At 41.5% G+C, this 13,221-nt stretch overlaps 1 protein-coding gene across 1 annotated transcript in view; it reads right to left on the minus strand.

Moving 5' to 3' along the window:
* The window catches only part of UBAP2L (ubiquitin associated protein 2 like), a gene marked incomplete in the record, with an annotated part of 3,970,948 nt that overhangs the window by 136,582 nt on the left and 3,821,145 nt on the right, over window positions 1-13,221 (minus strand). The window contains 1 exon segment of the mRNA XM_044080639.1: window positions 7,078-7,275. Within this exon segment, the coding sequence (XP_043936574.1) occupies window positions 7,078-7,275 (198 nt within the window).

The following is a 13,221-nucleotide window of genomic DNA, read 5'->3' on the forward strand; positions in this document are numbered from 1 at the left end:
GCTCTCCTGGGTGGCCTTAAGTCTTTGGCCCCTCTGAGGAATTGCTTGAACAGTGGGTAAGAGAAGAGGGGAGGCTCTGTGCTATAATAAGCTGAAATGGCTGAGGCATGAATTTTGATGGAGGAAAAGGACAAGCCCTTATGAAGTATCTCAGTCAAGTACTGTAGAATATGAGGTAAATTGGGCACTGCTGCATTCATTTCTTGAGATTGGTTCCAGGCACAAAATCTTTTCCATTTTGTAGCATAAGATTTTCTGGTACTAGGCCTCCTTGCCTCTAAAATGATAACCATCAGTGATTTGATGAGGGATGGTAAAGGAGAGATTAGGTAATTAGCCAGGCTGCTAGGTTCAGGGTTTGCAGCTGAGGATGCAGAATTTGGTTCTCCTGCTGAGACAACAGGGAAGGAGTCTGAGGCAGGTGCCATGGAGCTGACCGTGACACAGTGCGCAAGAGTGGGTACCAGTGTTGGTGTGGCCAGTCTGGTGCAATGAAAATTGTCCTTGGCTTATCCTGTTTGATCTTTATTAGTACTTTGGAGAGAAGAGGCAGAGGAGGAAAGGCATAGACTGATAGTTTTTTCCAGCTGAAGGATAGAGCATCCACTTTCAAAGCTAGCTTGCGGGGAATCCTTGTGCAAAATTTGTCCAATTGATGGTTCTGGGGGGAGGCAAACAGGTCTATATCTGGGCTCCCCCATTTGCTTCTCAACATGTTGAAAATCCTTAGTTCCAGTTTCCACTCATGTGGGTCCATGAGGTTTCTGCTTAGTCCGTCTGCCAGTGTATTTAGTTTTCCTGGCAGGAATTGAGCTTGTAGATTCACTTGGTAGCTCAAGGCTGTGTTCCACAATGTCATGGCTAGACTGCAGCGGGGGTAAGAATGTGTACCCCCTACTTGTTTATGTACCACATCACAGTGGTGTTGTCTATCTTTACCATTAGTTGCCCTGGAAGAATGTGGTCCTTGAAGGCTGTCAGCGCATTCTGTACAGCTAACATTTCCTTTTTATTTATGTGCAGGTGCATTTGACTTGGGTTCCATTTGCCCTGAATGCACTTCCCTGCCAGGTGAGCCCCCCATGCATAGTCTGATGTGTCAGTTGTTAAAATCTGGGCGGCAGAGGGTAGTGTGAATGGTAGTCCCCTGTTTTGGTGGCAGGCCTCTGCCCACCAAAGGAACTCTAGGCATAGACAAGGTAAGATAGGAATCCTTACTTCTAGATTCTGTGAATGTTGACACCATAGGCTTTTGAGATACCATTGTAGTTTCCTCATATGCAGTCTTGCATATGGAATTAGAAGAATGCAGGAGGCCATGAACCCCAAGGCTTGCAGTATTTGCCTTGCAGATAGCTGGGTTTTTGTGGTCACTTGTTTGAAGTAGGTTGTCAAATGAATCCGTTTCTCTAGCATGAGGAAAGCCATCTGGGAAGTTGTATTCAAGCTTGCTCCCAGGAATATAATTTGTTGATAGGATACCAGGTGTGATTTCTTTTAGTTTATGGTGTATCCCAGACATGTCAGTACCCTTTGAACAAAGGCCGGATGATTCAAAAGTATGTCCTGCCTTTCTTCCTGAATTAGATAATCGTCCAGGTATGGGTATATTTGAATATTTCTTTGCCTCCAAAATGCAATGACTGGAGCTAGGCACTTTGTGAATACTCTGGGCACAGTAGATAAGCCAAAGGGCGGTGCAGAGAACTGATCGTGCATATAGCCTGCTTTGAAGCGTAGGTATCTTCTGCAAGACTCCCTGATAGGGATGTGCAGGTATGCTTCTTTTAAGTCTAATGTTGCTAACCATGCATCTTTGCCTAGCATAGGAAGCAGCTGGTGAAGCATCAGCATTTTGAATTTTGGAATCACCAGGAAGATGTTTAGAGTAGAAAGGTCCAGGATAGGACGCCATGTATTGCCTTTTCTGGGTACCAGGAAAGGTCTTGAATACAAACCTTGTCCCTTTTCCTCTTCTGGTACCAAATGAATAGCCTCCATGTTTAAGAGAGAGAGTACTAGATTTTGGGCCTCTGCCCACTGATTTGGGGGTAGATCTGGCCATCCGCTTGGAGTTGGTAACGTGTGGAAGTGAAATCTGTATCCTTGGGACACTATATTTAAAACCCATTTGTCCTGGCTAATGAGTTCCCAGTTTTTGGCCTGAAGACCAATCTTTCTGCCTAAAGGAGCATTCAGTTGGGAAGTGCTTGGAAATTTTAAAAGCAAGTCATTGGGACAGTTTTCCATAGGAGGGAGTCTTAACTACTCCCAGATTTGGGTGTGGAAACCCCCCACTGTTTACTCTTGTGTGTCCCTTGGGACTGAAAACTGGGGCTTCTGTTGTGTCTGGGTTTGGCTTGAGAAGACCTCGAAGGGGCCGGAAAGGACCAATTCTTAGAGGGCCAGTACCTACTACATCTAGGAGGCTGAACTTGTAAGAAATCTTTGACAGTTTGCATAGATTTAGCTTTATCTTCCATCTTTTTAAGAACTTCCTCAGCCTTGCTGCCAAACAGGCGGACCTGATTTAAGGGAGCATCCAACTATTTAGCTTTAACATGATCAGGCAAAGAGTGCTCCTTAAGCCAAGCATGCCTTCTGAGCACAGACCCAGTAACAGCAGCCCTGCAAGAAGCCTCTAATGAATCAAATCCACATTGCAAAGTATGTTTTCCAACCTGTTCACCAGAATGCATTAAATCCTGTAATTCTTTATTTTCAGCACGGTCAGGAATCAACATCATTTTCTGTTTAAGCAATCCAATAACATGTTGTTGATACTTTAACATATGAAACTGGCAGTTTAAAGCCCTAATGGCCAAGGTTGCAGAAGTCTAAACCTTTTTACCCCATCTATCCAGCGCCCTGGAGTCTCTATTAGAGGGAGTAGGATTTTTATGGGATCTGTTACGATAACCCTTAAAGGGAACCACAGACAGCTGGAAAAGGACTCTGACATGCAAACAAATTAACCTTTTTTACTGAAGTACACTTGCCCATATAAAAAACATACCAACAACAAATAAAGGCAAAACTGCACTTGGCAAAGGACACAATGAGTATGTGGTTGTGCATATCTTACATGAATCTTCTGTGGTTTTGCTAATTAGGTAATATATCAGAAATAAATGGAAACTAAATTCAAATTATAAACATTAAAAGGGACAATGACACATGTTGCCAATGGAAGAACATATATCTATAGTGAGAAAAGAAACACATTTTAAAATAAGGAATCCTACTTCAAGACTACACTAATTAAATATAATTAGTTGAAGGCAGACTAGAAATAATAAACAAAATTAGAATGAGGCAATATAGTGTCATAAAATTATAAATTCATTACATCCACAAATTGCAAGACGGTGACCTAAATATTAGCATTCATATTTCTATTTCGGTGGTTATGCTTGAGCGATATCTCTAACTTGCAGCTAAGTTTCCCAAAATAATCCATCTATACTGCCAGCTTCTTCTTAGAAAAGCGTCAAGCATCCAGCTGTTAAGATGCTCTCAAAGCAAGAGAAGCTGATGGTTTTGTTCTAAAAGACACATATGCTTTACTGAAGATACCGAGACATGCTTTTTAAATCTGCATAAAGTACTATAGTAGTGCAAGGCTTCAGTGCCTTCCACATATTTAGATGATCAGCAGCAAAGACTGGAACAAAAAGTGAAGGAATCGCACTCTATATTGGCAACAAGCATAACTACATTGGTTAAACTGGACGATGTCCTGGAATTTATTCATGTGCAAATCACCATAGACAAAGTCCCATACCATATTCTAGTAAGTTATAGGTCACCGTCTATATCCCCAGAATCCCACAGTTTGTACCTAGACCTACTGGAGACACTCAACATTGAACCAAATACACTATTCATGGAAGACTACCCCTCTACAGATTGGGAAACATACTCTGCCTCATACTTGTAGGAACAATTCCTGGACTTATTAACACAAACACCCTTGGACCAGAAAGTGCCTACACCCACCACAGGTTCAAATATACTGGACCTGGTACTTAGCAATACAGAAGAGTGCTGCACCCCCTCCAAGTGAAGTCAGACCCCAAAGCTGTCTCCTTTGAAATAAAAATCAACTCGGTAACCCCTGAAAATCCTGTAACAGTTAGGAACTATTCTAAAGCAAAGCAAATTACATACTATTAAGCGACAATTTGTCAAAATTCAATGCCCTTCCCAACCCTGAGTTCACAGCAACCTATGCAGAATTGTTCACAGATACCCTGTACAACCATGTAAATGGCTGTATAGAGAGGCTGCTGTACCTGTTAGAAGTTAACAAACCATATTGGTACAGTCCAAATCTTAAAAGGGTATATAACAAAAGGGAAAACGTCATGGCTAAAATCAGGAACAACAGCTCTCAATGATAGGAGCTCTCTCATTAAACTAACAGAACTAATTAAGTTCAAAAAGGCCAATTATGAGGTCAAGATAACCTCAGAGACTAAAGACAACCACAAGGTCTACTACAGCTATGTCCAAAACCTCAACAGTAGCACACATTAATGTGCCAACTGGTGATCAATGGTGTCACCTTCAATGAGCACAGCGACATAATGAATTTGACAGCCAATAAAATTCAGTTCAAACTTCACCTCCCCCCACTCCTCACTTGCTTCCTCTGTGAAATAACTAGTAGCATAACCCACTCCCCAAACTATTAGCAGGAAGCAGGTGCTGGCGGCACTTGCTAAGGCCAAAAACATAGCCTCAATGAGCCCCATAAATATCCCAGAATGCTTCCTGAATAGCTTGAAACATGATCTATAAGGACCACTTGGGTCACTTTTCAACTACAGTCTCAAAACAAGCTTTATACCATGAGAATGGAGGAAGAACTGCAACAGTTACTATCCTTCACAATGGTGGACCACCAACCAAACCCAGGAAACTACAGACCTATTAGTCTAACTATTCCAATATGCAAAGTCAAGGAACAAATTATCATGGAAATGATCAGCAAAGATATAGGCAGCTTTCAGACACTGGACCCAATCCAGTTTGGCTTTGATAAGGGAAGGTCATGCCTATTACACCTGGTGGACGACTTTAAGAAGGTCACCAAGGCAACAGATGAGGGGAAACTGTTGCATACCACCTATCAGGACATGGTTAAGGTGTTTAATACAATACCTCATTATGGTACAGTTGACAAATTCTCCAAACTGGGCATAAACCCCTATACAACTCACTGGATTGCCATCTAGCTCACAGGCAGGATCCAGGAAGTCCAGCACTGATGATACCACCTCCACTAAGATACTGGTCACCAGTGGGGTACTTCAGGGCTCCATGCTGAGACCATTCCTATTTGACATCTATTTTTCAGAGGTAAAGCCTAATGGGAGCTATCAGAGATTTCCCCCAATGACACAAACATCTTACAAGAGGGTCTAACACAGACAAATGACCGCTGCCAAAGTCACAGACTAAAACTCAATGCCAAGAAATGCACTATAGTGCCTTTTAGGAAAATAATTACTCCATCAATGAGCCCCTAAGAGCTGACCCGAAGTCAAGGACATGGGAATATGTGTAGAACGTAATCTGGCCTTTGACCAATAAGTGGCCAAGATAGTAAGAAAATAATTCTATGTCACCCAACTTATAAGTAAGGGCATGGCATCCAGGTCCAAGGAAGTCATACAAAACATACATAATACCACTTTATTCAGCCCTTATCAGACCCATCGCTGAATATAATGCACCCTTCGGCATGTACCTGACCAGACATATGCAACAGTTAGAACACCCACAAAGGTTCCTTACTGGGAGAATCCAAGGTATAAACACACTGCCTGTTAAATACTGCCTTAAAGCCCTATCTCTATACTCTGTCTCTTGTAGTTTACTGACAGATTATCTACACTTGGCACACAAGGCATCCTCGGATCCAGCTCTGATGAACCTTTTGCACATCTGCAAAATGAACAGCATCAGAACCACTAGATCCAGGGATTTAAATTTTGTTGTGACATAAGGCATGTTGGTGATACAGATGTGTGTCTTAAAGGATCCCCATGCTCTGGAACAGGCTCCCCATCCATGTGAAGCAGACTCCATCCATAACTTACTTAAGTGTAAGCTTGACCAATGGATTGGAAATTGGAAATTTACCATGAGATTGGTCCCCATGTCTCTGAAAGACAAAGGCAGACATTAATGCCCAAACTAACACACCCTTCCCCCACATAACCTCTGAAAGCTTTTAACATACCCCTTCTAATAAATGCCTATGATATATAGGGGCACAACTGGGATGGACTGCATGGTTAGGCTTATAAAGGCCCTGGTGGTCATTAGCCTAGTATACACTGATGAACCTATATGCTTCTTCCCTACCCCATTAATAAAATGCTGTGTTGTTGGGCTCCTGCAATCAAGATACAAAGTAACATAGCCTTTAAAAGTAAGCCATTTCCGAAGACACTCCTTTCAGCAAATCTAACATTAAACAAGCTCTATCTACATACAACCCACCACAACCTTTTCCTCTCAGCATCCATGACTTTGTACAATTTATACTCTGGGGTGGGGTAAACTATTCTCTCAAGTTGTCAGAGACTGCACCTGAATCTCAGTAGGAATGCGTGAGTAGGTGAACTCAATTTCATTCTAATGAAAGCAGAGGGAAATACACACAAGACAAATCGCCCAATATTTCATCACATAACTTCAGTCGAACATTTCAGTACTTTTAATGCAAAACTAGTTTCTGAGCAGCAGTGTAAGGTAATTTGACACGTACCACACTGATGCCACTTAGACTCCAACACATCAATACACTCAACAGGCACCATACCACAAATCTAATCATTTTACTGTACTACTAAAAATAATTTCATATATTCAAGACACATACATACACCCTGCATCCTTATCAGTCTGTACTTTGAATAATGATTAAGTGCTACCATCTAACACAGACTGCTGAAGAAGAGTGATACATGAGCTGAAATACAGCCTTTTCATTTAGCAAGCTAACATACATGCAAACAAATCTCACGTCCTGTCATGTAAACTTGTGTGACTTAATACATTTACCTGACCATCCTGTTGCAGGTGGTGATGTAGGATCTGTGAGTGTGGCTGCTGATGTGGTGCCAGGATATGCATAAATGGAGCTGGAGGGTATGCTGCTGCTGTTGCTGGGTTCATGGGACCACCACTACCCAGTGCTGAAGGCAGATTAAATGAGGCTGCTGGTGTCCCTGTGTGAAATCCCTGTTTGTCAAAGGACTGCTAAAGAAAAGGAATACAAAACCTCATTACTACCAACTTGCAACATCCCATTACCAGTTCTGACTCTGTAATCCACACAGAAGCCAGACTCACAATAGTTCAACAGACTTGCATTTAAACTTACTATTTGCTGCGATGAACAGCAGGATACAAACCACATGAAATCTGACATCCTGCTCAGTGGTCCACAGAGACATGCATGGAAATGTATCAAGAAGTGGCAAAGAAACACAAATCATTTAAAGTTTTTATTTTGCTCTCCATGCACAGGTAGGACATAATAAATTAAGGCAGGTTTTCAATACACACCTGTTCAATTGAGAAGAGTGCTACCTCAACCTTTTACAAGTGTGACAGCTTCCAAATGTAAATCAAGTAAAATAAAACATGGAAAATTGGAAATTGTTCTTGTAATAGTTTACCTAACACTGTACATTTCTACAGCATCTATCTTACTGTGTGATCTGAATCTCTTTTACTGTATGTTGCTTCCAATTAATGCTATGGAGATTGAGTTACATGAAGTAGATTTCCAAGTTAGACAATTGAACAGAAAAGATCAAACACAAGCATTATAATGCTTAAAAAATTACCTTACAGGGTAAAATCCCTGCAAAGGTTCTCAGGTTCAAAGGCAGACAAAGTTTAGGAAACAGGGCATATAAGAGCTACATCACTTGCACTGTACACTCACAGTAAGGCTGCATGAACCTGCTGGCAAATGTTGCAGCTACCTTCAGATATTAAATATAGCTTTTTATTAATTAGAACACAAGGGGGAGACAAATCTCTCCAACACAAGAGAACACTGCAGAAAAAATAAAACGTCAAAAGAGTATATTACAACAGAATACAGGCAAAGATGCAGATCAACATTTCTGGTAGACTTAGACTAGCATGAATTACTGCTTCAAATGACTAGTCAGAAAGGCAGAAATAACACACAAAAGAGCAAATGCCTGAAACAACAGACTAGTATAGAAGAAAGAAATGCTAGGTCTGGAAAGCAAGAAAAAGTGACACAAATACACAAAAGAAAAATTCCTAGAAAGACACAATCTTATGCCATCAACAACCAAAACAATGGTAACTACACCTGTGTTCCATACCAAGACAAAAAGATAACAGTTGAGCAGAAAAGTTTTAAGAGTCAATATATGCCTACTTTGCTACCTATTTCAAAGGGTAATAAAATAATAGCAGATCTGTACTCACTATCAGCTGATCTACAAGGAAGCCTTCTGCAACAGTTAATTGCTGACATTCCTCTAATCACCAGCTTAGTGTGTTTCTGAAAGTTTTCTCATTCTGAAATGCAAGACATAAGCACCTCCTGCAGCGGCACATCATATCACACAGCTAGGAGAATGACATAGCCACTGCACCACTCTGTTTGACCACCATCCATAGAATGAACACAATTTGAAAGACAGGAAACAAAAATACAGTAAACAATAACAATAAATGACATATCTGCTCAATTGAGATTCTAACATCTCTGTGGCAAAACTGGCAAGAGTGTTAGCTATTACCAGAAAGGTTGGTGGTTCAGGTCCATCCATGACAAGTGTTTCTTTTAACACTGCTGGTATAATGTCTGTACATTTAAGGGGCTGGTGAAGGTGTTTACCTCACAAGCATAAGCTCCAGGGTTTTATTCCCACCTCTGAAAGAGAAATTGGCTAGGCTTAAAATGGCCTGCAATGGCAGTTAGCCAGCCTAGTGCATGCATATGAACCTATCCAGCCACAGTAAGACAGCAGGAATGTAATAAGCACCTAGTGCAAAATGCCCTATTACACACTAACTGATGAATACACAGCTGTTTTCACTTCAGAGGCCTTCTGCAGTGAGTAACCATGGAGAAGAATCCTAAGTAGTAAAAGATGACAGAGGATGCCCTAAATTAATGGGCTCAAACCACTGAATCTTGAGGTAATTATGTGTTAAGTGAGACTGATTTTGTTATTAAGGACCAAGGAGTAACTTTTAGTGAATGCAATAAAAGATCAGCAAGAAGCTGCAAGCACACTATTCACAAGGAGAATTTTCGAAAAAACAGCAGTGGAAACGGTTCTGCTCAATTGTCATGTGACAGTAGCATTTTTTCCAAAAAGCAGTTTGCTGCCTGATGCCGAAAACAACACAGTCATCAAATCCACTTACACATTTGCTCAGACACTTCAAGAGTCTCCCTTGAGTAAAGGAGATAAAAGTGCAAATGTGTGAGGTGGTCCACTTAAAGAAATTGCGTAAGGATTACAAATGGGGGTAGAATTACCAAGTGCTCAATGTCTACTCCAACTGGAACACTGAAATTGCTTAAAACAACAACATATTTATTAAAAATAAAAATCTGCATACTTCAGCCGCAGGCCACAATACTTCCTTCTCTTGTATTGTCATGTCACATACACTAATGATGTTATTAAGGAGGAAATTGAGGTATGCAAGTTGTCTCTTGCTTGTTGGGACAAGTTCAGGCTTCTTATATGATTTTGAGCTGCTAACTGCTTGCATTAACAGGCAAGCTTCCTGTACTGATATAACATTATTACAAAATGAAATGTTCTGTTTTTCAGAGCTTTTCAAGGTGTTTGGGGAAAGGTGCTAAAACAGAGATGCTGTTAACTGCTAATGAGTTCAGTGAGGAATACATCCCAATACCTCCTTTTTTTGTCATGTACATATATGCTTCCCTTCCTCTGCCATCACACAAGTGTTCAGTATCTTATAGAAGCTACAATGTAGGAAGATGCATCTGGGTGGAGAATGCACTTTTAATAGATCTGTTTCACACTTATTTACACGTTTCAACTCATTTAACCTATTTTATCCAAGAATACATTTCTTTAATAACGTCAGCATTTCACTCAAGTTTTTCAAATTTGCCAGACACACAAAAGGAAGGTCATGAACATCAGCTGTGATATCCAGGTGGAAACTTATAATGTGGTGATTTGGGCAGCCATGTTTTCAGGAAGGCCCATGACTGGTCACCCAGTACACTCTTCTGCCTAAGTGGAATACCTTTAAGTTATGTTCAATGCACTGCTAAGTCATTTTAGTTAGCTTGTGTGCTGAATGTAACATATACTGGTACTTGAACGTTCTTTTGTTCACAAAAGAAAAAAAAAATGCCACCACAAACATTTATGTACCGAAAGTTACAAACTACATTTTTGCATATTTAGTAATCCACAGTGACAATGTGATGCAAAAACTGCATATCATGGCTGCATACTGTGCATGCACAAGCAGATTTAGCTACTCGCAGTTTTATTTCTTTTAAAAAGATATGCAATCACCATAACGCTCCATCTGTGTTGTCTATTTTCACACTTCGTCAATTGATGGGTTTGGATAAGAGACTCAGATCAGACTCGGCTGCTTCTATCATATCCTCAGATGCTCTCAAACTCCTCCCTTTACCAATAATGCCCCACCAACATAACTTACCTCAGATCCATTTTGCTGTCACTAGATATAAATGGATTTGATATTAAAGAAGTTAACAAAGACAGAAGGGAAAAGGAAGCTGGAGCTCAAACAAGGAGCAAAGGTTCCTGAGAAACTATTAGGTCTTCCCAGAAGCAAAGGGATGGTGGGCAAGTGGGTGGGAGGTTCAGGAAGAATGAAAATGGAAAATACAGACAGAATATTATGGTGAGTACATAATTTTATCTGATGCTATCCTTTTCATTCATTCCTCAACTGATAGGAAACCTTGGGTGGCCCAAACGGAAGGAATATTCTGCCAGTACTGCACAGCCCAAGACAGCTCTGTTCCTGGAGACCAAATGCAATTTGTAATAGGTTCATAGGTAGGTACTAGACTATCTGCCCGAAGGCATTTATAAGCCTAGCCAGAATGTGTTGGCTTTTGCCGCCCCCTTAGATTAGTTCCCTGTGCCTCTGTCCAGCAGAGCCACTGAAGTGATCCCCGGGGTAAAATTTCTGTTTCCCATCCACTCTGCAAGGTTTCTCTTGAAGAGTGTTAGCGAGGAGCTCTGCCTAATGTAGATCGGAATCTTGTTACAAAGCATGGGAGGTCTCTGGGACAGGAATCTATCCCGCCAGCATGTTCTATTTATTGCTGTGGTGAGGTTTAGATCCTTAGAGCGTGTGGCTTAAGGGGATATGGTTTTCTTTAGGTGGAGCATGTCCATCAATTCTAGGTTGGACATGGCCTTGTATGTCAGGCAGAGATCACCTCTGAGTAGGCGGTATGCAACCGAGTACAGCTGGAGTTTCTTTAGTCGAGCTGCATAGGGCATCTGTTTGAGGCCAGTGATCTTCTTGGTGAGGTATTTCTGTGGTCTTTCCAGCTGTTGCAAGTGTCTTGTAAGGTACATCCCAAATGGGGCGTTGTACTCTATGATGGGTCTGATGAGTGATGAATACAGGGGCACAATGACCTCTTTTGATCTGGATGCGATCCCTTTTGTGATTAGGTGGGCCACATACAAGGATTTTCTAACCACTTTGGCAATGTGGTTATGAAAGGAGAGATTACTATCTACTTGGGTCCCCAGATCCCTTATTACGTCTTCTGTATTTAGGGGACTACCACCTATGTGGTAGTTTGTGGGTACTTTGTTTTTTCCAAAGGGGATAACTATGCACTTTTTGGCATTTAGCTTGAGGCCATGATTTTGACACTAGATGTCTGTCTCAGTGAGACTCTTTTGGAAGATGTCTGCGTCACAATAAAAGTGTGAGCATTAGTCCAAGTTGCAGTTGCACAAATGTTGTCTATATAAGCCCTTGATCAAAAAGATGAATAGACCACCACAAACCTTGTAGAACAATTTCTAGGAGGCTTAGGCAAGTATAAATGACAAAATGAATGAATTCAACAATTGGCTAAGCTTCTAGCGTCATTCTAAGAAGATCCAGTATCTGTCTGCATGGAACGACATGGTCGACAGACCACGGATGCTTTGCCAGAGATGGCCTGCGCCTGTGGCCCCTGGGATTCCAGATACTAGCTAAGGGTCTTGCCGCCACTACAGTGCCTATTTTAAGCAAGGTTCAAATGACAAATTCACCACTGTAACAGGAACAGGCAAGCAAAAACTGAGTAAAGCTACTCAATGCTAGAAGTCAATCTCAAAATGCACTCACTCGAGGCACTCCTTAAAATGGAGAACATCGATATCTGTGCAGTGACTGAGACCTGGTTCAAGGCTCTAGAGAGCACCCCTGCATTACCAGGCTATAACTCATACCACACTTTTCGGCCATCTAACCTGGACCAGAACACCAAACGTGGAGGTGTGTCCATATTCATTAAGGATATCCACACCTCCAGGCTAGTTGTGCAGCATAATGCACCCGAGGTTATCGAAGTGCAACTAACTCTGGGCAAAATTGCAATCCAAATTGTAGCTTGCTAGAGATCCCCCACCATGCCCCAGGATTCCCACTCCTCTTTTCTTGATATACTGGAAAATATTAGGATTCAACCAAACAACCTAATAATGGGCGATTTCAACTACCCCACCATTAACTGGGAAAACTACTCATGTACCAACTCCTTCGCTCAACGCTTTTTGGAATTCATAAATTCTAATGCCCTGGATCAACTTATCCACACCCCCACCAGGGGCAGCAATATCCTAGACCTAGTCATTACCAACATGAGTGACTGGTGTTCCACACCTGAAGTCAACTCCCCGTTGGTCAGATCCGACCATAAGCTAATCACCCTAGATTTCCGCATCCCGCCCCCACCCACCACTAAGGAAACCACGGTAAAAAAATTCTCCAAAGCCAATTTCCTGCTTCTTAAGACAGAAGTGGTAAACTTCATGACACCCATGCAGGCAGGCAATACAGTTACGACTGCTGAATCCTACACAAATGCACTCTATAAGCACTTACACGAGTGCATGGATCATGCTATCCCAAACAGAACCAAGACGCTATCCTCCAAAAAAAGGA

This window comes from Protopterus annectens, chromosome 8.part0 (assembly GCF_019279795.1).
Source record: "Protopterus annectens isolate FY-2018-M chromosome 8.part0, PAN1.0, whole genome shotgun sequence".
Taxonomy (NCBI): domain Eukaryota; kingdom Metazoa; phylum Chordata; order Ceratodontiformes; family Protopteridae; genus Protopterus; species Protopterus annectens.